Here is a 24,544-nt window from a genome sequence, read left to right as displayed (position 1 = left end):
AATCCAAAGAAGCTTTTTACATTATGGTTTTTCTGTTTTCCACCCAGGTTTGAGTATTCTTCTCACATTCTTCCTGCAGCCTGGACCTCTCACCCCAGCAAGAACATTTCTAAAAGTTTTCTGAAACTATTATGTCGGGCAAAGCAGGTTACTTCTGCTTGCCATCTCGTTTGTACCGAATTAGAGCAGCTTTGCAAAAGAAGTCTGGTTTTACCATTAAAAGTGGCAAAACTTCAAAGAATATACTACCTCGCACACAATTAACCATGTGAAGGGAAGTAATTCCCAAATGCACATGTCGTCGCTGCAGTGGACACCTCCTGCGAGGTTCCATCTGTGCATGGCTCCCGCAGGTTCAGAAGTGCTGGTCCTGTCATCGTGGGGCACTGCTGACCATTCACTCCACAAAGAGGGTGCCCACACCGCGTCTCACAGCCTCGTCTCCTGCACTTCTTCCTCCGTCTCCTCCTGCAAGGCAGTGATCTTGGGTCGAGGTTTGCGTTTGCTGGAGTTCCTGTGGTGTACCGGGAGCAGCTTAAGGCGATCAGCGTGGCTGATGGCTTGTCTGAAGGAGCTCTTTTCGTTCAGCAGCTTCTGAATGGATTCATACTGCCGCAATTTATTGTCCTCGATTACCTAAAGAAACATACCACTCTGTTAGAGGGTGGATGGTGGTGCTGACAGAATTCAGCTAACACAAATGACAAGAAGACGTAACAGAGATCATCTGACAGGAAAAGCATGGTTTACAGTTTGCAATTTCTAATTACAATCATAAAAGCAGATGTTAAAATATTAACATGTTGAAAAGGTGCTCAAGTTACAAAATGCCATTGGGCTTGCTGGGTTCTCCTTGCAACTTGATTTTACCTCTGAGGTTGTTTGTTGAAGTCCACAGGTACCATGGCACTTCCCCAGCCCTGCTGAATTGCCAGGTTAAGAAAGCGTTAACTGCAGAAAACAGAGTTCTACCACAAGCAGAGGGAGAAGGCTGCCAGCAAGGTGCCAGGCCTTCTTTGCTTTCTTCTTGCCAAACAAGGAAGCGCTGCTGGCCTGTGTTTGAAGGAGACAACAGGTTTGCCCTGTATGGCTGTGCCAGCCTCCCCTCTTAGGCAGCAGACAGGGAAAAATCAGGCTCCTCCACTGGCACTGCAACACCAGCCTGTCTCGGGTGAGGGCACAGGTCTGATCGGGGAGAGCTTTCAGCACCTCTGTTGCTAAATGTTGTTCAGAGGGTGGGAAACCTGCTGCGGGCAGAGGCTGCCTGCCTGCCAGGGCACTGCTGACCCGACCGGACCCAGCCGAGTGCAGGATGGGCCGCGGGCTGGCAGCAAGGCTGAAGCCCAGAATGGGTACAGGAGCAGCACAGCCAAAAGGACGTACAACCTGCCTATGGACTAGCCTGCTTCAGCTTCAGACTGTATTCCTCCTGCTGTGCTTATACACCCAGAAAACGTTTCACTCTGTTAATAAAATGAAGGTCATCTCTCAAGGAAGAGTCACAATACAGAGGAAGGAACCTAATTTTTAAGAACAAGTACATAACTTGCCTTTTATTTCCTTTACTAACCATTTTTATATAACAAAGGAAATACGCCAAACTTCAATGCTTTGTCACCTTGATTAAATGAGAAAGGAATATTCACGTGGCTTGATGAAAGAAAGCAGTGGTTCAGACCATCAGATGCTTTCTCAGGAAACCCCTCTGCCCCATAATAGAGCCTCCCATGGCTCAAGAGCAAGTGCAGCTGTTTCTGCACTAGCGATGGTAAAGCTCTGTGGGATGCTGGGATTTTTCTGTAGCCCCTGAGCCAATCGGCAATGTAAGGCACCTGGATCAGCAGCTGGAAAACCTACACAACTGTCCTTCTGATTGAAAGAGGGAATCCACGCCTTCCATAATGTGACCCAGCTCATCTGGACACAGCTCAGGTGAAAGAGCAAACAGCAGCCTTCTGCAGGTGACTAGGTTCCTCAGCTGCCTTGAATGACCCTTATCAATCCAGACAACTTCATCAGTTCTGCTTGGTCTGTTCTGCACGTTCAATCAAATGCAATAAAACAGTACGTGAGACTACGAGAAAGGCTCACCAAAAATCGCTGGCACTCCAGCATCGCCTCCAGCCTGTGTTCGGAGAGTATCACCGTGCAGTTGGCAAACGCATGCTTCAAGGTCTTCCTGATCACCTGGGAAGTTCTGAAAGGCAAACGAGCATCAGCGTTCAGACTGCAGTGTACGTGCCAGCACAGCTCATAGCTTTATCGATGGTATTTAACAGTCTAGCTGTGTGTTACAAAGCTCACGTGCATGGACACCAATGGTGCTGTGTCTCAGTGTGCTGCATTTCTGCTGTGAAAGTGCGTATCAGCCGTAAAGCTAAGGCGGCAACTAGGCTTCCCCGATCCCCCATGCAGAATCACTAACATACATTACTGAAACCAGGTTTAGTAACGGACCAGACAAGATACAGAAGGTCTCCTCTGGTGGTGCTGCCTCACTGATTTTCTTATTTCATATTAGAAAATCGAACAAATGATCAAACTTACACAGGGTCCAGGTGAGCACTTGGTTCATCGAGCAGCAAGATTTTAGCTTTGCTGAGAACTGACCGGGCAAGGCACATCAGCTGTTTGTGGCCGTGACTGAGGACACAGCCTCCATCCACAAGAACGAAATCAAGCTGGCCTGGAAATTGCTCAATTACAGACTTCAGCCCAACCTGCCGGGAAGAAAAAGGGCAGGAAAAATCAGCGAGATCCAGTTACCGCTGCCTGTGGGTATGGCAACCAACGCCTTTGATTTCCTCGCCTTCCATTTCTGACAGCGAAGAGAAAATATAAATTGATGACAAGGACAATCTGTCCTATAAAGACTACAAGCTAGTATCTGGGCGATGTGAAAAGCACTGAAATATTTGACTCTTACAACATGCTAGGATTTATGTTGGGAAGTTGAGAGTTACTGTTTCATTTGTTTGTCACATACAATGAGTTTTGGCATTTTGACCAAAACATCCTGAGTTAGCAGGCTAGAGAAAGCAATATATTTGAAACTTTTTATCCAGCAGAAATGTGCGTCATTGGAAACATTAAGGAAAGTGATTTCTGAAAGGAAACCAGGCCTCTTTGGTTACTAGGAGGGTGAAAAGAAAGGACTAAAATTCACATGCTACATTACAGCAACAGAGAAAACAACCCAGGTCACCATGGCCGTTGTCTCTGTGGCTCTGAGAGCATTTCCATCTGCTCCTTTTGCTGCCCCAAAGGTCTTGTGCACTTTGTTCATATTAACGGCATCACAGGCTTCCCTCTAGCACTGCTGACAAAGTGTTTAGAGGGGTGCCCATGCCAAGTGAAGCTGCTTCACTTGGACCATAAACCAGAATCCAGCCCAGGAGATGTCTTCTGACTGTTTCTTCCAGTGCTCCTTTCTGCTCTCATTGGGAGATGCATTTTGTACACCTCACAGCAAAGCTTTGCATCTTCCACAAGTCCAAACCCACTGTACTCCTTGGCCTAATCAGCAGCATTTACAGAGAAATTTTTGTAAAATATGAGAACTGGGAAACATATGTGAGTTGCACTGCTCCAAAAGGCATTATAAAAATGCGATGCAACATGCATAGAAGATCCTCCCCCCCCCGCCCCTTGGATTTTTTAAATATTACTGATCTGCAATTCATTTTCTTTCCAGGGCAAAAAAAAATTGGAATTCCTCCTTCATGTTTCCATTTTACATGGAAACCATATTAAACTGTAGTGCGTGGGTATGGTTTCTGAAGAGTTCATGATTCTATTTATAAGCAAATTAAGGCCACTGCTTTGTTCCTCACTCCCCTTTTGAACATGCATCATGCCATTTAAAGAAATTTTGCAACTAATGGCTGGCAAAGGTGCTTTCTTCTTAAAACTGCACAAGGTCTCTCTGTGTACCTGTAGGGCCCAGACAGCTGACTGCAAACGTAAAAACTTAGCCTCAAAAGTTGACGCAAGCCTGACAGATTAAGGTCCTGAAATATGGGGGCAGTAAAAAGTGAAGCATCTGACATCTGTTCAGACAATGCCTCGCGCTCTGCAGCTGATTGCAAGGAGCATAAAAATGATGCTGATCTCAGCAAGATCTAAATCCTCAGCAGCCAACATGGGTCAGGGATAAGCTGACAGTTAACTTTCTTTCTGCGCCATGCTCCCAAAGTAACACCGACTCACTGTCGCTAACAAGCCAGATTTCAGGAGCATGAACTTTGTAAACAATCCAATCACTCCTACCAAGAAGTATTAAGCTCTTTTTCTTTTCTATTTGCTTTGCTCTCTCACTTGTGCAATGAAAAACTGTAGCACATATGGATTTGCCAAACTCCTTAACAATAAAATTTTTTTCACGCTGTTGTGAATGAGGTTTAGCTCTTTAAAATCCCAGGCTTGATTCAGGAGAATTTGAAGCAGAAGAAAGGGATGTTAATCCACACTCCATTTTTTCCCCAGCCTCAGAAAAGGGGAGAAGCATAGCACTGAGCTCCCCGTTGCCTCTGCTAGGACTAGCTGAAATGCTACCATCACATCATTTAACCAAAAATGTCATGATGTTTTTGTTTGACAGTAAATTACTCATAGAAAGTGTCTACTTCCCTCTTTTCCGAGCATAGGAAAGAAATTAGATAAATCCAAAAGAGAGAGAGCAGAGACAGCAGAGAGTTAACCTTCTGGATGGGAAAGGAGGAAGCTTTCGGATTAAGTCCCACACTTGTAAGCATTTTCTGATACTTGAGACTTGCTATGAGCAAGGAGAATGGCACCAGTTCATTACTGAGTCTGCATTTATTAGGTCATCCCTAACTTGGGAAGAGAAACCTGCTCTCTAGACTGCAGCCCTTTCCCTCCTGTAACTCTCACCTGCCTTTTTCCTCCAGGCAGTGCTGTGCCTGTGCAGCCCAAGGAGCACGGCCAGAGCCAATAGGTGGCATCTGACAACCGCAGTGCAGGGCTTCCGCACAGCACGGGAACAGAACTGCAAAAATCCGGCCCCTAATCTTGAAAAAAAAATGTTGCTAAAAACCTCAACATAAAATTAGAAGAAAACCTTCAGGTCCATAAAACCTAATATTCCATGAATCTCATTTTCCATGGAGGAGGCAGCTGCACAAGTGACACAAGCAGCACGTAAGCCTGAATGAGGCGTCAGAGGGTGCTCCTTCTCAGCTGGCTTTACGTTGGCCTGAGCATCGCAATTAACTGGAAAATACTCTGAGGAAAGATTTTTCTAAGCTGAATATAAGTATGTCCTATTGCAATAACACCGGTCTTATTTCGAGGACAGGCCACAGTCATTTTTCTTTTTTTTTTTTTTCCTGGCCTCCAAAACGTTTACTAGTAATTTTTACACATCTAGGTAGAAAAATGCCTTGCAGAGATTTCATATATTTGCCAAAGCATTAAAATGAGAAAAGATTACAGGACGTTTTGCTGTATCAGCTTCCTCCACTTTTTTTTTCTCTCAGGGTCACTCAGCAGAGCCAAACATAAAACCTCACCTATGCTAAGTCCCTGCATGAGGAACCCAGACTGTGCTGGGTATGGAAGTTTATCCCCTTTTTTTTTTTTTTTTTAACTCTGACAAAGGTGCCTTTTTATTAGGTAATAAGGAAACATGGTTTATAGCATAGAATTATCTTTCCTCAGCACTTTTTTTTTCTAAGACTCTATATAAAAGTAACATATCACACTCATTTGACCGACACTGCACTCTGCTGTAACCATTGCACCAGAGGGACATAAATAACACTGAACAGTCTTACCTCCTCTGCAACTTTCCATATTTCTTCATCACTCCACTGCCCATAAGGATCCAAATTCATGCGAAAAGTCCCAGAAAATATGAACACTTTCTATAAGAAAAAAGACATACAGACACAGGTAGATAAATACTCTGAAACACTGTGTAAAGCATTGTAAATTGTAAAGCATACATAGAAAGAATAACCTGCCACCATTACTAGACAGAGCTTATGGCACGTTATGCCATAGTTTTAGCGATTGTCTTAATAAAAATTTACCCAAACTTGCCTGAAAAACAGTAAAAATCACGTATCAGCAGTTTTCAGGACAGAAGATTCCTTTTATTTTCAATTTGGAGTAAGCCTCCTAAAAATTATTTTGGATTCTTTATTAGGTGAAACATATGCAAACAAAGAAAAGATCACTCATCCAAAGCATGTGTTCCCACAATTTTGTTTTGAGACAAAAACCCCCTTCTCCTGGATATTTGTTGGTATTCAGGGCCAGTGTCCTAAGTTGTTTTTCATCAATGAATTTTTCTTTTTCTAATCATGTGTAGCCAAATATATATTAGCCTCCTACTGTTACCTGACATTTCACCATGTCCCAGTCCTATCTCAAAACAGGGTTTTTTTCCTCCCTCTCTCTCACTGTCACATCCCTGAGACGTGACACAGCACGACCCGATTCACCACTGTAGCAGTGACCACCGGCTGCCTCCTACGAGGCCTCCCTGATTGACCCCACGGCCCGAGCTCTCTCCCTGCTCTGCCCCGCACCTCCCCTCTGTCACACGAGAGGAAGAGGATGCACGTTTCCCGGCACCGACAGCACATCCTTCTCTCACTGAAGTTACTACTCCGTTCTGCTTTTCTCATCAGTTAAGGCAAGCAGATTTAAGCGAACATCCCTTAGACGCACGTTTTGTAGCTCAAAAAGCAATGACTCAGACAAAATTAAATATTTGTTTAATCTCTTTTTACATGGGATGGTGCATCAGATTCTGGTGGAAATTAGGTTCTTTAAGGGACACTGAGGTTGCACAACATTTCTTAGGAGATAAAACCAGGCTATTGCTTTCTATGCTGCGAGGTACACCTGCTGCTTGTAGCAAGGAGAACTTGCTCTCAAAGAATGTAAGTGCCTTCTTGAGAAATATTACCATTTGCTTGCTCTTTCCTTGTACATACAGAACAAATACCAAGAGGAATGATTTGAGACAATTATTTTCTTCTCTTTTGTCTTCCTCAAGAAAATATTTATTTAGAGAAAAACGTGTTGAAATGCCAGCTATTCACAGCCACACAATTTCTGGGAGTCTTGGTAGTCAAATGCCTCTGAAAGCAGTGAAGGACTAGCTGTACCAGCAGAAAATGGCTGAGAGAATATACTTAGCAAGTACTTTCCCAGAGTTTGGACAGTCTACCACAACTTCCACCTGACCTAACCTGGGAACTTGGCATTCTTTCATCAGATTTCAAAGTGATTTATACACACTTTTACATTAATTGTTTAATTATGATTAATTAAAAGTTTCAATGTGGCAGAGGAAAATAAATTACATTAATTAATTTGCTTAATTAAGATATGTAAGCCATTGCCAATGATTATATACTGATAATAAATCAATACTGATTTGGTGTAAGAGAGAAGGAAATACCTGATTCAAGAGACCAGAGAGGAAAAGCAGCGGCACCATGGTGCCCTGCCATCAGCGGGGTGGATTTAAGTGCGACGATACCTTCACCCCACTGCCAGCAACACACTGACTGTGCAGCAGCGGAGGCAGCAGCACACACGGCTCAAAATCGGTGAAGCACTTTCGGTAGAGACTTGGGGGAAAGAGTAGACTCTTTCCTTCATAATCGTGATTGTTAATAACAATGACCGCTTCGGTGAAGTACAGCACAGCCCTTTTCCCATGCCCTGCGCTGGTTAGGTGGCATGAGCGGGGCAACATATTTGCAGCAGGATTAGACTCTTACAAGTAGTGGGTGCGGTGGAAATAATAACGCTGTAGAAACGGTGTCAGATGTGGGTTTGTTCACACTTTGAGCTGCACACATTTAACTAATGGAACAGGTATTTTAATTTCTCAATGGTAAAGAGTAGTTAACCAAACAAACCAGTTTTAAAGCAGATAGGGTTGAATGACATTCCTGCTGAAGTGCAGCAGGCAGAGAAATAAAGGGAACTACTTTCTTCAGAAACTGCTGTTATTCCTAATATATGTGCTTTCAAGAAGCAGGGCACTAAAAGCAAGCTATTCCCAAAAGTACTTCTTTTTTTTTTTTTTCCCACAAGGTAAATATTTCATTGTCCTGAATTCTGGTACTTCTCTCTCCATTTCAACATCTCCTTTCTCCCAGGTCATTAGATAACACATAGGGTTCACTCAAGTAAGTACCATGTGAGTCACATGGGCAGTTTAGAGTTCACTTAAAAGAAGCAGAACACATACCCCCCCCCCCCAAATTCTTAAAAGCTAGAAGTTTAAAGTGGAAAAAACCCCATTCCATGGACTTATGTGTTGTTTATAAATATGGAAGAAGTAGAAATAAGGAAAGTGCTGGAAGAGGGAATGGATGGCTGGGGAGCCTGGCAGCAAATCTGGAACTGTTTCCTTCTTGGTCCCTTGTTCAAATTCACCCAGGATGACAATGGGTGTGATCAACAAATAGTTTCTCAGACCTGACATCCACCCACAAGCAAAACACTTGGGAATATAAATATGGTTATGTTTATGTTCTGACCACCCCAAATATCATAAATCAACCCCTCTGAAAGGCATTAATCCCCCTCAGGGGCTAGAGCCTCTGCGTGCTGGTTACGGTGTGGGATACAACCAGCTTGTGGTGATAAGCTTCCTAAGTGACTTCTGATGTGGGGAATCAAGACCCTGGAGTACCTAAGCAAACACATACAGAAGAGTAAAGGATCAGTTGACAAGAGGCTGCTAAGCAGTGAGGGTATTCTGGTTGTGAGTAGCTGCTGTTGCAATGAAAGGTGACCCATGTGCAGGTCCTCAGCGAGACCCATGGACCCTTGTTCCCATACGCCCCAGGGCTGGAGAACCAGACAGCAGCTCCACGCACCGCACAGAGAAGTTAGAGTAACAACAATATGACCCCCAGGTAGCCTCCTCTGCTTTGTATATGCGATGGCAACAATATCAACATGAAAGAAAATCAAACTGCTCTGTGAATGCTTTAGTATTAGGTGCAGAGTTAGAGGTTTTCATAAATGTCCTTTGGGGACTTTACATTAAAATATTTACAGACAAGAATAAGAGCACGGAAGCAATGAAGACCTTCCGCAAGTTTTTTGGGACCAGTTCTGTAACATTCTCCCCTGAAGATGCTAAAACCTCTGCCTCCCATAGAGCTTACTGGCAAACACAAGTGCACGGCAACACTGAATCCATGGTGCAGGAAACAGCCTATGTACTGCCGAAAAATGAGCACGTGGGGTCGTTAATGTCCCCAGGTGCTTTGCGCGTGGGTCTGGTGCAGCAGACACTCCCCGGTGTGGTGATGCTGACTCGTCTCCATGCCCTGCAGGAATCTGGCTTCTGCAGGACCACCTCTGGGGAATGGGGCTGCCCTGTGCAGCAGTGCCCTGCCACACTGCAAAACAGCCACCAAAAGTGACCCCCAAAAGTGAACAGCCTTGACGTGTATGAGAGGCAATGGAACCATGCTAGAGACAGACAGGCAGAGACAGACAGATATAATGAACAAAATGAGACAACTACTGAAAAATTGCAACTATTAAGACTAAAGTTGTGAAATTTCACTTCTTAAGTAAAATAAAGGAGCAAAAGTGATTTTGGTTGTGGGGTTTTTTTGTCAGCTTGCAGTCCCACAAACTACAGTGATCTCATTCTCCACGCTAAGCTTGCTTTTAACGCTGTATGGAGTATTCACATGTAGAAAACAGTGTGAGTTCTGCTACAATGCAGTGGAATAACATTTAAGAAGACACCAGAAGTCACCCCGTTCCTTTGAGCTAGCAGCACCATATGGGTCTCAGGTTTCTCCTCATGTATTTTAATGAAAAATTGGCTGCAGGTCTCCTATTCTCCATTCAAATCTCTGAAGGCATTTTCTCAGTTTGACTCCATTAAACACTTCGGCATGCAATCTGCATGAGGACCTGTATGCAGAAGAACTTCAGTGGGTTGAAACCAGATGCAGCTGGATATCCTCACCTTGGAAACGTGGTGGGGAAACTCTTGCAGGAGAAGCATCAGAAAGGACTGCCCAGAAAGAAGGGATGACGGGCCGTGATTATACTTCGAACAGCCTGTTATGGCTGGGGTAATTGCTTTGCATGAGAATAACAAACGTCCTGCAGAGGCAGTGCTGTGGTCAGGCTGTGCTTCAGCAGCTCAGGCATGTGAGGAGCCACAGGAAGGAACTTCCTTGTGGGTGCTCCAGGAAATGTGTTTTATATGATTTACCCCTTCACACCACTGCAATGTGCTGACAGCTGGATTTGAGATCCTGAAAGAAACAGGGTTTTGCCTTTGCTCGGGCTCAGTGTGATCCCTGACCACCCTGCAGGCCATTCCAGCATCACCAGCATGATGGCAGTGTGTTAAAACATTGTGTGTGCTATGCAGGTGCACATCAATGAGGTTCCCACAGAGGAAAGCACTTCTTTTCTTCTAAATTGGGAAATTTAGGGATAAGGAACAGAAGGAGAGTGTTGGAAAGTTTTTATGAGGAAGCACGCCTCAGGTAGATCTCCGTTCTTTTGTTAGCAAAGCCTCTCCTGGAGACAACGAATACCCAGGTGTTGCTGTAGGTCAGCCTCCCAGGAAAGGTAAGGCAACTTTTTTCTCTTTTTTTTTTCCATTATGAAGCCATAGGTGAACAGCAAAGAATAAAAGGCCCCCTTTGTTCTGCCGGGAAAGGCAGGGTGGCATATGCAATTTCTCTTCCCTGCTGGGAAAGCGCTGGTGAAAACTTCATTTCGTTCTGAATGTGGGAACTTTTGAGGCATAATGTGCAGTTCTTTGGCAAGGCTTTGGGACAGGAGCTGCGAGCTGAAGCATGCAAACAGGCTGGCAACTCTCGTGACATTCCAGAGAATGGAGGGCTGGGATTATTTGGCATTGATCCATGAATCAGGGACTTCCAAACTGAACTAAATGTGTAATTCTAACAATGAATTAACAATGCACCTCAGTAGCAGAAGGGCAAGTTACACTGCTTATGTAATAAATGTCTCTTGCATTTTGCTGATGGCTGCAGAATGATGTTTTCTATACCATTAATGACTCTATATTAAGTACTCAGCTATGAGAATTATTAATCATACTTTTCACTGAGGCAATGAGGCTACTTGTTACCAAGCATTTAGTTTTCTCCTCAGTCTATGCGTTCCCAGGGATAGCTGGAGATGGAAAGCAGAAACCCTGCTGAGCAACCACATCCCAAGGGAAGAAAGGGCTGAGAGCAGAAGGATGACTACGGGGGAGACAGGGAAGCCCCTTCCAATACAGAAGGTTATACTTGTCTGTATAGGAAAATTTTGCGATGGAGTCATAGCTTATACTGGTAAAAGCATCCTTCACCCTGCACAGCCATCCTTCGGAGGACAGCTGTATAACATAACTGTCTGCCAAACTAAATAGGTGCAGCTGCATTTGCAGCTCACTGCAGAGCTAGCTCCATCTGAAGGGGTGACTTTTTTTCATACTTGCAAGCAACAGTCATGCTGCAGCAGTAATAAAGAAACAAAAGTTTACAGGAATAGATAGATGTGAAAATGTTGAAGAGAGGACAGAAAGTGTGATGACAGGTCAGCTATCAAAGGGCAGCTTGACAAGCAAGCCTCAGCTCAGCAGGTGGTGTGTGACCAACCAGGCTGTTGGTAGAGCTCAGGCAAGAGATGAATCCAACCAGTGGACTCACCACTACTCTCTTGGTTCTGTTTCGTTGAGGGTGCAACTTGGCAGTGAAGAAAGGGTCTGCTCTGGCAAGGTCAAAGTGCTAAAAAATAGCTGCCTTTGAGGAAATTTCAGAGCATGACAGTGGAAATGCACAGCGAGGAGAGAGTTGCCTTCTTTGCATGCCTACTTCAAATAAATGCCACTCAGGCTACTGTGGGATAACATTTTTGAAAGAGAAGCTATCACAACTCAAAACTGATCATTAAGTAGAAATATTAAATTTTGAGTCCCTCTTGTGTTTGCAAAATCAAAGCCATTGTGTTTCCAGCATGAGCATTTCAGCATCTTTTAACAGCTACCAAAGACAGTGCCATCAAAAATGCCTCGGTCAGAGTTAAATCCTACCTCCATGACACTGAAGTAGATCAGGAGTGACTATAGCGACTGAGTGACAGCCGTATTAGTTTGGTTTGCTGTATTGTGGTAGAAAGCAGAATTTAGCTTACATACCCAATGGAGGGTGAAAGTGAAGACAGACCTTTGCTTTCCTATGATCATTATGGAAAAGAAAACCACTACTTTGAAAATGTAAAACTGACATTATATTTTTTTTAGTTAAATCTGCTGGCTGTCCCAGAGTCTCTCGCAACTATTTTAAAGTACCTCATGCAGTCAGTACAAAACAGCTTTATACCACACATGTTCACTGCAGCTCACCGCTTTCTAAGACAGTAACTACCTTTCTAAGACAGCAGACTATCTGTAAAAGAAACCAGTATGCACAGAAAGCAGCTGGCAACTCCTTTATCGTGGGGATGGGATGGGGGAATAGCACAATAAGGGTTTGACAGCTGACAGTCAAAAGGAGATCCTTGGTCACCCTGGTTGGTCCACTCCTTGTGGGCATGTCAGGGAGTGGGCCAACCAGGGTGACCAAGGATCAAACCATACTTGTCAGTCTCTGGGGCTAGCAGCTACCCCTCAAGGATGGATAAACGGCTGATCCACAACTGGTGTCTCTCTGCCTCCCGATACCCCAAGTGACTCACTGCAGATTGCGGTCAACTGTTACTTGAATTAATCTGCCACACTCATAAGATTTCCAAAGGAACAAATACTGTCATGGAAAAGATTGTGTATGTTTAGTAGCTGAAGAACAATCCAGTGTATGGCTTTCAAAGAGGAGAAGGCCAATACCTGTTACTCCTGTATCACTGTTGCTGGGAAGGACTGACAGCTTTCAACAACAAAAACACAAAACATGGCATGAAAATTATTTAGTTCATTCCATCTGTTTTCACTCCTACCCTTACAGTGAGCGATCATTTTAGATTAGATTAGATAATCCAGAGCTGTAACTAATATAGGACCATGGTCCAGTGGCAGGAACATTGGCAAGGGACTCAGGAGCCCTAGGTTTAATTGTTTGCTCCTCCTTAGACTATTTTTCTCGTTCCAGATACTTGAGAGTATTAGGGTGCCTAAACCCATGTGAGGAGCTGCTTCCTTTTTTCATCCCTGAAATGGTATTACTTCCCATATGCCAGGACTGCTGCAAGCATAAATAACACAAAGTGCTCCCTTATACATGCACCCTAACACAGTAATGAGAGGTGACAGCTAAAAAAGTGACGAGTCCAAGTTGGGGATCAGCGAGTGGTCTAGTAAAGTACGAGAAAAGCAGTAATTCTGCTACCGGCCTGTCAGGGAAAACAGGCAATGTATAGTATCTACACATTAACCAGAATATGTGATGTAGGGCTTTAGAAAACAGTAGCTAAGAACACCACTGATTGTATTTTTTCTTCAGGTGGCACTATCTTATTTTGAATCAACACACAAACCGTTTCAGAGGTGCAGGGATAAGCAGGCTACAAACACTTCTGTTTGAGTATGTTACACCTTCCCATTTCTAGACAAGTTCTTGTGTGAGTAGCATAGAAACCCTCAAAAAGAAGAGCTTGCTGAGAATCACTGCATCCATCCAGCCATCCCACTCCCCTTTTCACATCATCTTTGCATTTTGTTTCTGTTTCTCAGCATAAAACAACTAACTACCTTCCAGCTTGAAGGTAACTGCACATATGGATATAGAACCCGTGAAAATAAAGGCACACAAATATACAATAATCTCATTACCTGAGGAATCACTCCAAATGCCTTTCTCCATTGTGGCACGCTGACCGTGTTCCAGGAGACTCCATCAATCTGGATATCCCCTTCTGTATTCAGCAGTCTTAAAAATGCAAAAAGTAAAGTGCTTTTTCCTGAACCAGTTCTTCCTAAAAGGCCCACCTGTAATGCAAATCATAAAAACAACCACATAATACTGCTCACATATTATACCACAGACCAAGGCAGAAACACTTAGATATCTCAGCAGCAGAGAACACTCCAAATGTATGTCAACACGATAGTAAATGTCATTCATTTGGGAATGATAAAAGCCCACAGCAAGGGCTGAACAAAACACTGGGGCAGACCCTTCTCTGTTTTGTCAGAATTAACTAAGATGAAAAATCTGTTAATCTACCCTCGGCTGAAGAACAGAAATTTGCTTATGTATTATCCTGATTAGTTCAGCTCTTTGTGCCTTTCCCCTTTCTTCTGCTATGAAGCCCTCTTCAGGAAAACCCCATCCAGCAGACAGAAAACAAGTATGGAGTGCACTTGAATCACACTACTGAGCTACTCTATTTGCATATAATGGAAAAGAGAGGGCCTAACTCTGATCAGACCATGAATTTGTAGTGGGGTAGGTTGGGCGTGAGGCAGTGGTCACAGCACACACCATGCCGTTACCCACCCCCAAGCAGCAATGCAAGTCCTCAACCTCCCCAGCTGGTGCTGCCTTTCCTTACCTCTTAGGTGGGAAGAAACATAATACACAGGGTTTTTTTTAAACATTGCGTTTCCCTTGTGGGATTGCACCAACCTGTTGCTGGAATGCACAATATCTGCGGTAACCACCAGCAAATGCTGAGATACTGCCTTTCCCAACAGCTGGGTATTACACAAATAATGATGTCCTGTCTGAGCGCGGGCTGCTTTTGTAGGGTGACAATATACATGTGAAGATGAAGAAGGAGGTTATTCCTGCTGTCTGGCATCCTTTTCATAACAGTGCCTCAGGCCTCTGAACGAGATGGGCAGTCTGCGCTGACTGACAATCTATTGATTGGGTAGATTTGTGTTCCAGTCTACAAAAAGGGCATGAGGCTTTACAGACCTGTTCGTCTAACCTCAGTTCCTAGAAAAACTATGGAAAAGATCATACTGGGTGCTATCAAAAGGCATTTAAACTACAATGCAATCATCAGGCACAGTCAACATAGGGTCACAAAGGGAAAGCCCTGTTTAACTAATGTGATACCTTTCTACGATAAGGTAACCCGCCTAGTGGACAACAGGAAGATAGTGGATGTAATTCTTCTGGATTTTAGGAGGGCTGTTGGTACTGCCCCTCACAGCATCCTTCTGGACAAGCTGTCCCACTGTGGGATGAGCAGCTTCACGGTGCACTGGGTGAAGAACTGGTGGAAGGGCAGAGCTCAACGCATTGTAGTTGGGGCTACATCTGGCTGGCGGGCGGTCACCAGCAGCCTTCCTCAGGGTTCAATTCTAGGGCCAGTTCTGTTCAATACATTCATCAATGATCTGGATGCAGGAGTTGCATGCACCATTACCAAGTTTGCTGATGATACCAAACTGGGAGGTGCAGTTGACCTTCTTGAAGGACAAGTTGCCTTGCAGAGGGATCTTGATAGATTGGAGCATTGGGCAATGATTAATGGAATGCAATTTAACAAGTCCAAATGCTGGATTCTGCACCTAGGACAGAGTAACACCAGGCACAAGTATAAATTGGGAGAGGAGCGGCTGGAGTGAATCCCTGCAGAAAGGGATCTGGGGGGGCTGGTCGACAGCAGGCTCAACACGAGCCAGCAGCGTACCGTGGCAGCCAAGGACAATGCCCTTAATAACATGCTTTTACTTCGTCAGCCCTGAATTGGTCAGGCAGTTGGACTAGATGATCTTTATAGGTCCCTTCCAACTGAAATGGTCTATTCTATTCTATTCTATTCTATTCTATTCTACCCCCTCAGCAGAGGAGAGCTCTCCCTTTTCCTCCTTGTTTTACACATGCTTCCCTATGGGGCAGAGACCAATCATCTCCACTTTAAAGAGCATGCTCCAGTTCTGGAAATGCTACCTCTGAGTCCAGGGTTCATCACTGAACTTGGACCAAATTCCTAAATCACAGCCATTGAAAAAAGGATCTTTGTTTTAATTGCTCTGCCTCCTCACTGTACGGTACAAAAGTGTTTTTCATTTTCCATACTCCATTGCTTCAAGGCATTTTCCAGGAAGTAAATCCACCAGACTGCAGTGGCACCTGCACCTCCATGCTCCAGGAATCACAGGTGCCTCTCTTCCAAAGGCAGAGCAGTTTTAGGATGGTGCTACAGGAAGTCAAACCCCTGATTGCAAAATTTTGGTGCCTTCAGACTTAGTAGATGAAACATTCAGCTCATGTAAACCAAGATATCTACCAAACCTGGCAGAGACTTGTGCTATCCAAACTAGGAGCAAAGAGCTGCCACATGGCAAGGCCAGGTAGCTGCCACTGAACCTCTTTTCTCATCCACTTGGGAGAGTTAAAATCTTCTCTTCATCCATATGGCTCCAGCTCAGGAAATCACACAAGCCTTTCTTCCCAACCCACCAAGGACAGTCTTCAGCATAAACGTAAAGCAAAGTGTTAAATCTCTTCCTAATTGCTGTCCTGAAACTAAAGCTCTTTCTCGAACGCAACCCCAAACATGCATGAAGATTAATTAGAGGTTTGTCAATCTTCTAAAGAATAGAGCGGTTTATGGTTTGTTATATAATAATTTGGGGTGGCATAGAGCCCTCATCGAATGGGCGAGACGGCACCTCCACCCTCTGGCCGCCAGAGCCAGTGGTGCGTTACCCTTGGCACAGCGGCAGGTATTCTTTCGTGCCCTGCTCCACCTGGGTCAGGCTGCCCCCAGCACCTGCGCTCACCAGCAAGCTTCCCTCTCCCCAGGAGAAGGCGTCGGATGACTTCAGGCACAAGAATACAACTTGGGGAACTGCTGCATACATATTTTATCAACGTATTCTGCTCCTTATGGCCAACAAACATCCCCACTCTGCTTCACTGAGGTGTGAAAAGCCTCAAGATTTCTAGGATAATTGAGGCAGATCTTCCTTACGTTTTTTTTGTTTGTAGCCAATAATCCTACAGATGAGCTCTTTTTAAAGAGGAGACATAAGACATTTCTGTTCTTCAGGTGCTTTAGATGATTACTTTGTTTTACAACCATTTCATTTACAAAACCTTTCTTTAGCCAATGAATAGGTTTATAATGACACTTCTATAGTTAAGCATAATAGAAGTCAGATCAAACACAACAAAACAGCATCTCACCCTCTGCCCTGGACTTATGGAAAAGGAAATGTTTTCTAACACAGCAGCTCCTCCTTCACCATATTTGGCCGTAAGGTCCTTCACAGTCATTTGGCCCCCGGATGGCCAGTTCTTCTCTTCCTTTGCATGCCTGTTTTCAATTACAAGGGCATCTGAAAGCTGCTTATTCTTCTGTGGCTTAATGTTTTTTGTCTCTTCTGTTGGCATGTCAATGAATTTAAATATTCGTCCGACAGACCGCATCTACAAATCAAAACAAACAGTATTCTAATTATAATTAATACTTAGCTATCAAAACAAATGAAATCAAGTTATTCCTAATTCCTAGCCAGAACAGTACGTCTCTTTTCTGTGTAAGTTATACCATGATATGATTCTCAAAGGTAAGCACTTCTTGTACAGAGCTCTAGATTCTGTTGCTCTTGTATAATGACATTGGTCCAACAGTGATTCCACTTGCTTCCCTTTTAAATGGACACAATAGTTCTTTCTACCTTTAAAAAATGTATTTTGAAAACTGTAGATGACCTGTATTTATGAAACCAAAGTATGATCATGAAAGCAATCTTGGAGTCTTCAACTCCTTCCTCCTGTAGGGAGTTGCCCAACCAAACCGAGGTTCCATAATTAATGATTGATCTCCAAAATCAGCAGACTGTGTGGAATTTGAAAGATGTAAAGCACTAGCAACAAGTAAAAGGAACAATCATCATACATTAACATCTGGGTATTTATGAGAAATTACCTATAGTTTTTACCAAAAAGTTAGTAGGAAGTTCCATGATAATTCATTTTATATATGTAATTATATATATTAGGTGAAATAATCAAGTCCTGTAGCTCATGGAACTTCAGAAAGAAGTTGCTAGTAGCACTCTTAGTGAATTTTCAAAGGAGCATGGGGCTTGAAGGCATCCTCTCGATTTTTTAAATTTTTTTCTTAAATGGGTCAAGGGTCAATTAATAATTTGTTAATTCTTCTCCTTCACTAGAACTTCACTGCTCAGGTGGTCAGAAATATTTTTAAGTCTATGGACTAGTTTGCTCTTGTACATTTATTAATTTTAAATTCTAAATTCTTTTTCTAGCTGCTTCCATTAATTTATGGAGGGCTACCTTAGATCCAGTCACCTTTTGTTCTCCAGGACTAAAGAAAATCCAGGTTTAAGCCTCTTCCTTAACATATGTTCTCCTTCTTCAAACACCCCAGTTCAAGTTAATCCTTCCTGTCTGACCAGAATGTACACAGCATTTTGGATGATGTTTCACAAGGACATTTTACAGAGGCATTGGTACTTTCCTACCTATATTATGAATATCTCAATTAACACATCCTAAGATCATACACTCTTTTCTTCACAGTCACATCTCATAGTCACCCTCTTAGCAGTGGTCAGCCAAGCTTTCCCCCATCTTAGCCATTTCTAAGTGACGAGATCCTTACTTACAACAGAGGTTATTCTTAGCAATCCCTGAATTCAAGACTTTGCACTTCAGTTACTAAAATCTATTTTATAACTGCCATTTGAGGTCACTTAATACCTTTCAACTCCCAGCATCCTTCATGCTAACATTGTCTTTCAGCTTTGTGCCTTTGGCAGATTTCTTCAACACAATATTTTTTTTCTTTGTTGAGAGCATTAAAAAAAGATTAAAACGAGCTCAGTCACAAATCTAATCTTTGTTGAGTAGCCTCCCTGCAGCTTAATACTTACAGCTTAATGCCATTTCCTTTCTGTCCAACTCATTAACTAGTTTACAGTTCTTGTAATAATCCTATCTCCTTCATTTATATAATTTCTGAAACAGAGCCACAGCCAGTGCTTTCCTGAAGACAAATGAGATCTACTACATTACTTTTGACTGGAAAATAAATCATCGAACACAGTTATCATGTTAGTCTGATGCAACCCCAATGTCAACAAACCAGAGTGAATTCACTCTGTAAGCATAGCATCTTTAATTACTTCTTCAAAAGAGTTTCTAAACACTGCTGCCATCCAGATTAACAAACTGATGGTGGCGTCAATGACTTCCTGTCTGTCCTTCTTAACCAAAAGTGACAGTTGTTATTCTATCATGTGCCACCACCACTGCCAGCTTGGTGGATTCATGTAAGTGGCCCTTACCAGATCTCCAGCTTCTCAGCCAGTTCTTCCTGAACCCTAGGCTGGGACGTCTGGCCCCACCTGGTCTGCATGCGTGGGGCGGCATGGTTTCAGCCTGGTTTCTCACATGTTTAACTGAAATGTCCAACTGCAGAACCCAATCATGCTTAGTTGAAGACTTCAGTTTTAGATGGACTGACTCACAGGTGGTGTACGTACAAACCGCACAGGAAACTTACGGAGACCAGGATTCTAACTCAGGCACTTCAGTTACATGCCCACAGCTAGGCTTATTTTTGCATACGATTTCCACCTCAGATATTGTAAATCTGATTTCTACCTTCTGCTCTTTCTTTTGCATTTTCAACACTCCAGATTAAACACTGCCCTTTACGGAGAACTGAGATCATGTATTTATCCAGAATTTGGGCCATTTGCAGGTCTAACTCTGATTTTGTCAAGTCTCTCTTCTCTATCTTCTTCTTGACCTCCAATGCACAGCTTGTTTTAGCTACCTAATCCATTCTGTACAGGCCGTCATTTCTAATATACTATCATTCTGGTAGTCCTAGAGTCTCCAAATTTTCCTATAGTTTTTCTCCTGTTATTCAGGAAACAAATTTCAGCCCCTTACTTGAAGAAGCCATGACTTGACTTTACATTCAGGTTCCTAAGTGCCTTAGTCCAACTAACTTAACTAACTAGATTCCCCATTTTACCAAAATTTGTCCTTGTAAACAAGAAGAGCAAACTATAAGATAGTGTCAATTCTTATTGGTCAGAATTATTTAGCAAAATAAATTAATAAATAGATAGATACCTGCATAGCTACTGTGTCCAGTAGGGCCTTGTTATTAGCATTTGTTCTCTAATCTGTATTCCCAGTAATGTATGTCTCTTTAGTGGCATTGTGGAAAACGGTTTGCATCTTTGACCTTCTTTAACTGCTTTTATATTCCTTCTGCAAAGTAATTCTAGCTGATGTATTACCATTCCTTCCTGCTCTTCAATCCAGACTGAAACATTGTAATGCGGATTTTCCATGTGGAAGCAAATTTATATACGATGCAAGGAAATACTAGGATCATAGCTTACATCTCAGCATCTTGAAGCACAATTGTGACAGAAGTTTTTAAAAGTATGCTAACACCCAGTCCTATCAATTACAATTTCCATCTCAACCACTGTGCAAGATGGAAAGGCACGGTCATCATCATGTTGATATGTAACATCATCTCATTTTGGTGATACAAACAAGAAGACCTTGGATCAAACTGACAATTTTCTTTCTATCTGGCTGTCTACAGCAACTCCCACAATGAGCACCATACCTTTATTTTAATCAGTGTCTGATGAGCACCATACCTTTATTTTAATCAGTGTTTGATGGTACACTTGTTTTCAGAAATTTTACCTGCATAGAAATATCACCACTTTAGAAATTAAGGTCTCTCTTGGCTTTATCAAGAGCTGTAAACATTTGTACAGGCAGGGATTCCCTATAATTGCCCAAGAGATCCTACCTTTATACACTAGCTAAAATCTGCTATGAAGTCAGCTGAACGAAGAGCTTTCCCTTGCAACAGAAAATTTCACCTCTATGTCCCAGCTCCTCTGACAGATTTATCAGTCACATCACATATGCAGATATTTTAGACAGCCTAATATTTTAAATCAATTCAAAAGGATGCTTTCTTGGTTCTGTAATTTGAATTATGATTTAGACCTCGGCAGAATGCAGCATAAATGTCAGTAACATTTTGCAAAGATATCCATTCTTCCTTTCACAGGTAGAAATGTTCCATCATTCATAATGACAGGTATAGTGTAGGTGACAGCAAGTTTCTTATCCATTATTCCCATCAGCAATGTGACTGCTATACTTACATTCTTTAACTAATGCTTTAGAATAAAGAAGTATATTTACTACTTCCATCTAAAAATGTCTAGAGCATAATACACTATTTTTAGCCTTGCCTAATTGTATTTTACTGAGATTTTAATAACATTGCAAATTCTTTAATTTACTTTCTCATTAATATCACTTAAACTCTTTTTAATGTTGAAGGAGAATTCATAATATAATTATGTAATGTATATTTCCAGAAAGTGGAAGAAGTAATTCTTTTACAAGCAATCTAATACAATTATTTTCATCAGGCCCGATGTTCTCTTCTGCTAGAAAGAGAGCAGTTACCCTCTCCAGACCAGGCACGCATAGTATCCATCGACCATGTTGCAAGACACCACCTCCTCAAAACACGCCATCTGGAAAGTGCAGTGTGCAATTGAGAGATCCTATGAGAGGCTGATCCAATGGCTCATGTTGTAAAAAAACCCTGTGCATTAAGTCACTGCAAAAACTAGGTCAATGCAGGCAGGTCTCACATCTTCTGCCATTACATTTTGGGTGCACTTATAGGACATACAATCCTCCTCCAAACTCCAAAAATGAAATACTAAGTTCATGTCAAACTTGTACTGAACTTTTTGCTCTTTCTCACACTGTTTTGCAGGCAGAAAAGGAAGTGTTCTAACAGATTTTTCTTGATTCTCTTCCCTTCCAGATGACCAACACCTCACTTTGAGAATTGTGATTCTGATGCAGATTTTACAGTCAAGTATTTAGTTTACTTAAGCTTTGGAAATTAACAGTGTTCTCAGGTTTTCTGCTGACAGTGGTAAAAAGCATATTAAGATCATGTGCTAGTTAAAAAAAACCAACCTAGGTTAAAGAAGAAATAGCATGGGCAAATAAAAGCATGAAAACCATCTGTAAAAGCACCATTATTTTTCACAGCCCTAATTTTTTCTTTGGTCCTCTTCTCTACCATGTACTACTTTAATTCTTCAGCATCCCTGATGTACAAGGTGAGGCACTGTGAGGTTTAGCAAGTGTGGTTTTAATATCTCTTTGGGGGATTCTTTTTATATCTCCTTACATAAGTAATCTTGGCAACAGCAAAAGCATGGCATTTTCTCTTTCCCTGATAAAAGGAATTGTCCTTCCCAGTTATATCGCTGCTACTGCAGGATACACATCAGTGAAGGAGGAGGTTATAAAGCATTAAAACAGTCCACTGGGATGAGTCAATGCTTATCGTGAAAGCAGCACTTACTGGAAAACTTATTCTCTATTTCCTTACGAAGGAAAAAAATTAAAAATACTGTAAGACTGCCTGGAGGCATAAGAAAAAGACTGAAAACTAGCTAAAGGGATATTAGCAGAAATGATCAAAGTGAAAAGATAAATCTAACCTAACTGGTAGCTTTAAATGAAACAATGGATAGCTGTCAGAGTGACCACATATGTTTAGGGAAAAAAAAAAAAAAAGTAAAAAGCAAAAGCAGAGCAGATAAAGTATCAGGGCTGTAGAGAACGAAATGCCAAAACCATTACAGGGTATTAAAAGACAATGGAGATTTTTCAGTTAAAGCCAAACCAGTTCAACAGAAATCGCTTCAAAGAGAATATTTGTGTATATAAAAACAAAATCCAACCTAGAAACTTAGATTTCTTCAGTGTGTATGCCAGTGTCACAGAAAGCTGAAGAAGGAGATTGTGTGGAATAAAGTCAGATTTGCCACCTATCCATCTGCTTGGCCAGTATTTCTTCCTGGACATTTTTTCCTTCTCCACGTGATCCTGCTTCCCTGTTCTCCTTCCTTTCTGTCCTTTTGCTTGTATTTATTTCACTGATGTCCAGTACCTTGCATATCTTGTAAAACAACTGAGTACGAGCTTAATGTTATGTACTAATTACAGCAGCTATGCCTTTGGACATGGGTTTCATCCACTCGTGGAAACTCCAGCTTATCTAACAACCAAAGACCAGGACCTACAAATGTGCTCTACACTCAGGCATGCTTGTGTGCAGGTTTGTAAGTGTGGATGTCACAGCTGCTGAAGGAAGAGCAAGAGTGATGTCATCTAGAGCGGTGTGTGCATATCTGCAACTGGAGACATCTGGAGACGTGTCAGTTCTAGTCAATCTGGTTCTGATGGGAGCTTGAAAGTACCCCTTGAGAGAAAAATGGAGTACAACTAAAATAGACTACTAAGTCACACACACGTCTCAAGGTTTTGCGGGACATCTCCCACCAAATAATTGTAAAAGACTTTAAAGAGGTAAGTGTAGAGAAAGCAAAGAGTGGGAAACAGTACACCTGCATCACTCAGCGAAGCAGTTTTGTTATCTTGAAACCATGAAGCTATTCTTACCTGCTTGTGCACAGGAACAGCTTTTCAGTGCAATGTAAACCATCCTGCCAGCAATATCTATTAGTTTGCCATCTGGGATACCTAAAAATCTGTGGGACAGGGGTGGGCAGCTTCTTTAAGAAGGCTATCATTAATATAATATAACCAGTGCTCCAGTACACTAATTTGTCTTAATATAGAGAAAAGTACTGACAAACATCTAAAGCAACTTGAGACTTTCTTTTCAGGGAAGAGGGCGTCACTTCCTTATTGCTACTAATAGATGACATGTTAACATCACTGGATATTAAAAAAGAGGAAGCTCTTCTTTATTAAAGCACTAGTGTGTCCAGCACCCTCTGAATCGTACAGTAAGACGTTCTGTTGCCCTTGTGAAACCCCTTCAGTTTGTATTAAGCTGTATAATACGTGCACATGATTCTTATACAGATCGTTACACTTAAAGTGATCACATTATGCCTCACAGGGCTAAGACGGACTTCATAGATGAAAGCTGACTGAACATTGTTGTCACTGTCGTGCCTTACCAATGGCATGTTTTACTTCACTATTGGTCATGCAACTGCTGTTCGGCGTGTCTTGCAGTTATAGCAAAGAAGCCCTTTCACAAAGTGCTTGCCCTTCAAGACAGGCTGTTCTAACAAGCAAAGAAAGAGTCAGCGCAAAACAAGCGGTGGACAGGGGAAAAAATGCGTCCCTGACTGGCAGTCAGCTTTCTGGGCTATCACCAGTCACACATGTAAACAAGAGATTAGATGTTATAAGTAAGTGGCTAATTCCCAGTTTTGGGGCTCTTAGGGATTTTCTTCAGGATGAAGGTAGTTGAATCGCTTACTTAAAAAGAAATATGTCAAACTGGCAAATAGTCTTTCACTGTGAACATCTGCCCCAACTATATTTTTTTCAAATGACAACTCATTTCAGCTAATCAGGACTTAATGGTCTCCAAGATCTGCCGTAAGAGCTGTTTGTTTCCCAGTACTGAAATGGTTGGCTCAAGAAGCTAATTTAGGGTTCAGAGAGGGTATGACTGGATGTGGGAGATTTTTTTTTTCTCAGAAATTTTATTTTGGTTTATAAGACTA

General features: G+C 42.3%; 1 protein-coding gene across 1 annotated transcript in view; it reads right to left on the bottom strand.

Annotated features, from left to right (window-relative positions):
- Window positions 1-429: 429 nt before the first annotated feature.
- CFTR (CF transmembrane conductance regulator) overlaps window positions 430-24,544 on the bottom strand; it is a 91,359-nt gene continuing 67,244 nt past the window's right edge. The window contains exons 22-27 of the mRNA XM_086473119.1: window positions 17,130-17,372; window positions 13,814-13,969; window positions 5,796-5,885; window positions 2,548-2,720; window positions 2,092-2,197; window positions 430-636 (exon numbers count right to left, since the gene is read on the bottom strand). Of these exons, the coding sequence (XP_086329245.1) occupies window positions 430-636; window positions 2,092-2,197; window positions 2,548-2,720; window positions 5,796-5,885; window positions 13,814-13,969; window positions 17,130-17,372 (975 nt within the window). The remainder of the gene's footprint in view (window positions 637-2,091; window positions 2,198-2,547; window positions 2,721-5,795; window positions 5,886-13,813; window positions 13,970-17,129; window positions 17,373-24,544) is intronic.

Source organism: Leptosomus discolor, chromosome 1 (assembly GCF_034619465.1).
Source record: "Leptosomus discolor isolate bLepDis1 chromosome 1, bLepDis1.hap2, whole genome shotgun sequence".
Lineage (NCBI taxonomy): Eukaryota > Metazoa > Chordata > Aves > Leptosomiformes > Leptosomidae > Leptosomus > Leptosomus discolor.
The sequence above is the reverse complement of the archived record's forward strand: the minus strand, read 5'-3'. Positions and strand labels throughout refer to the sequence as shown.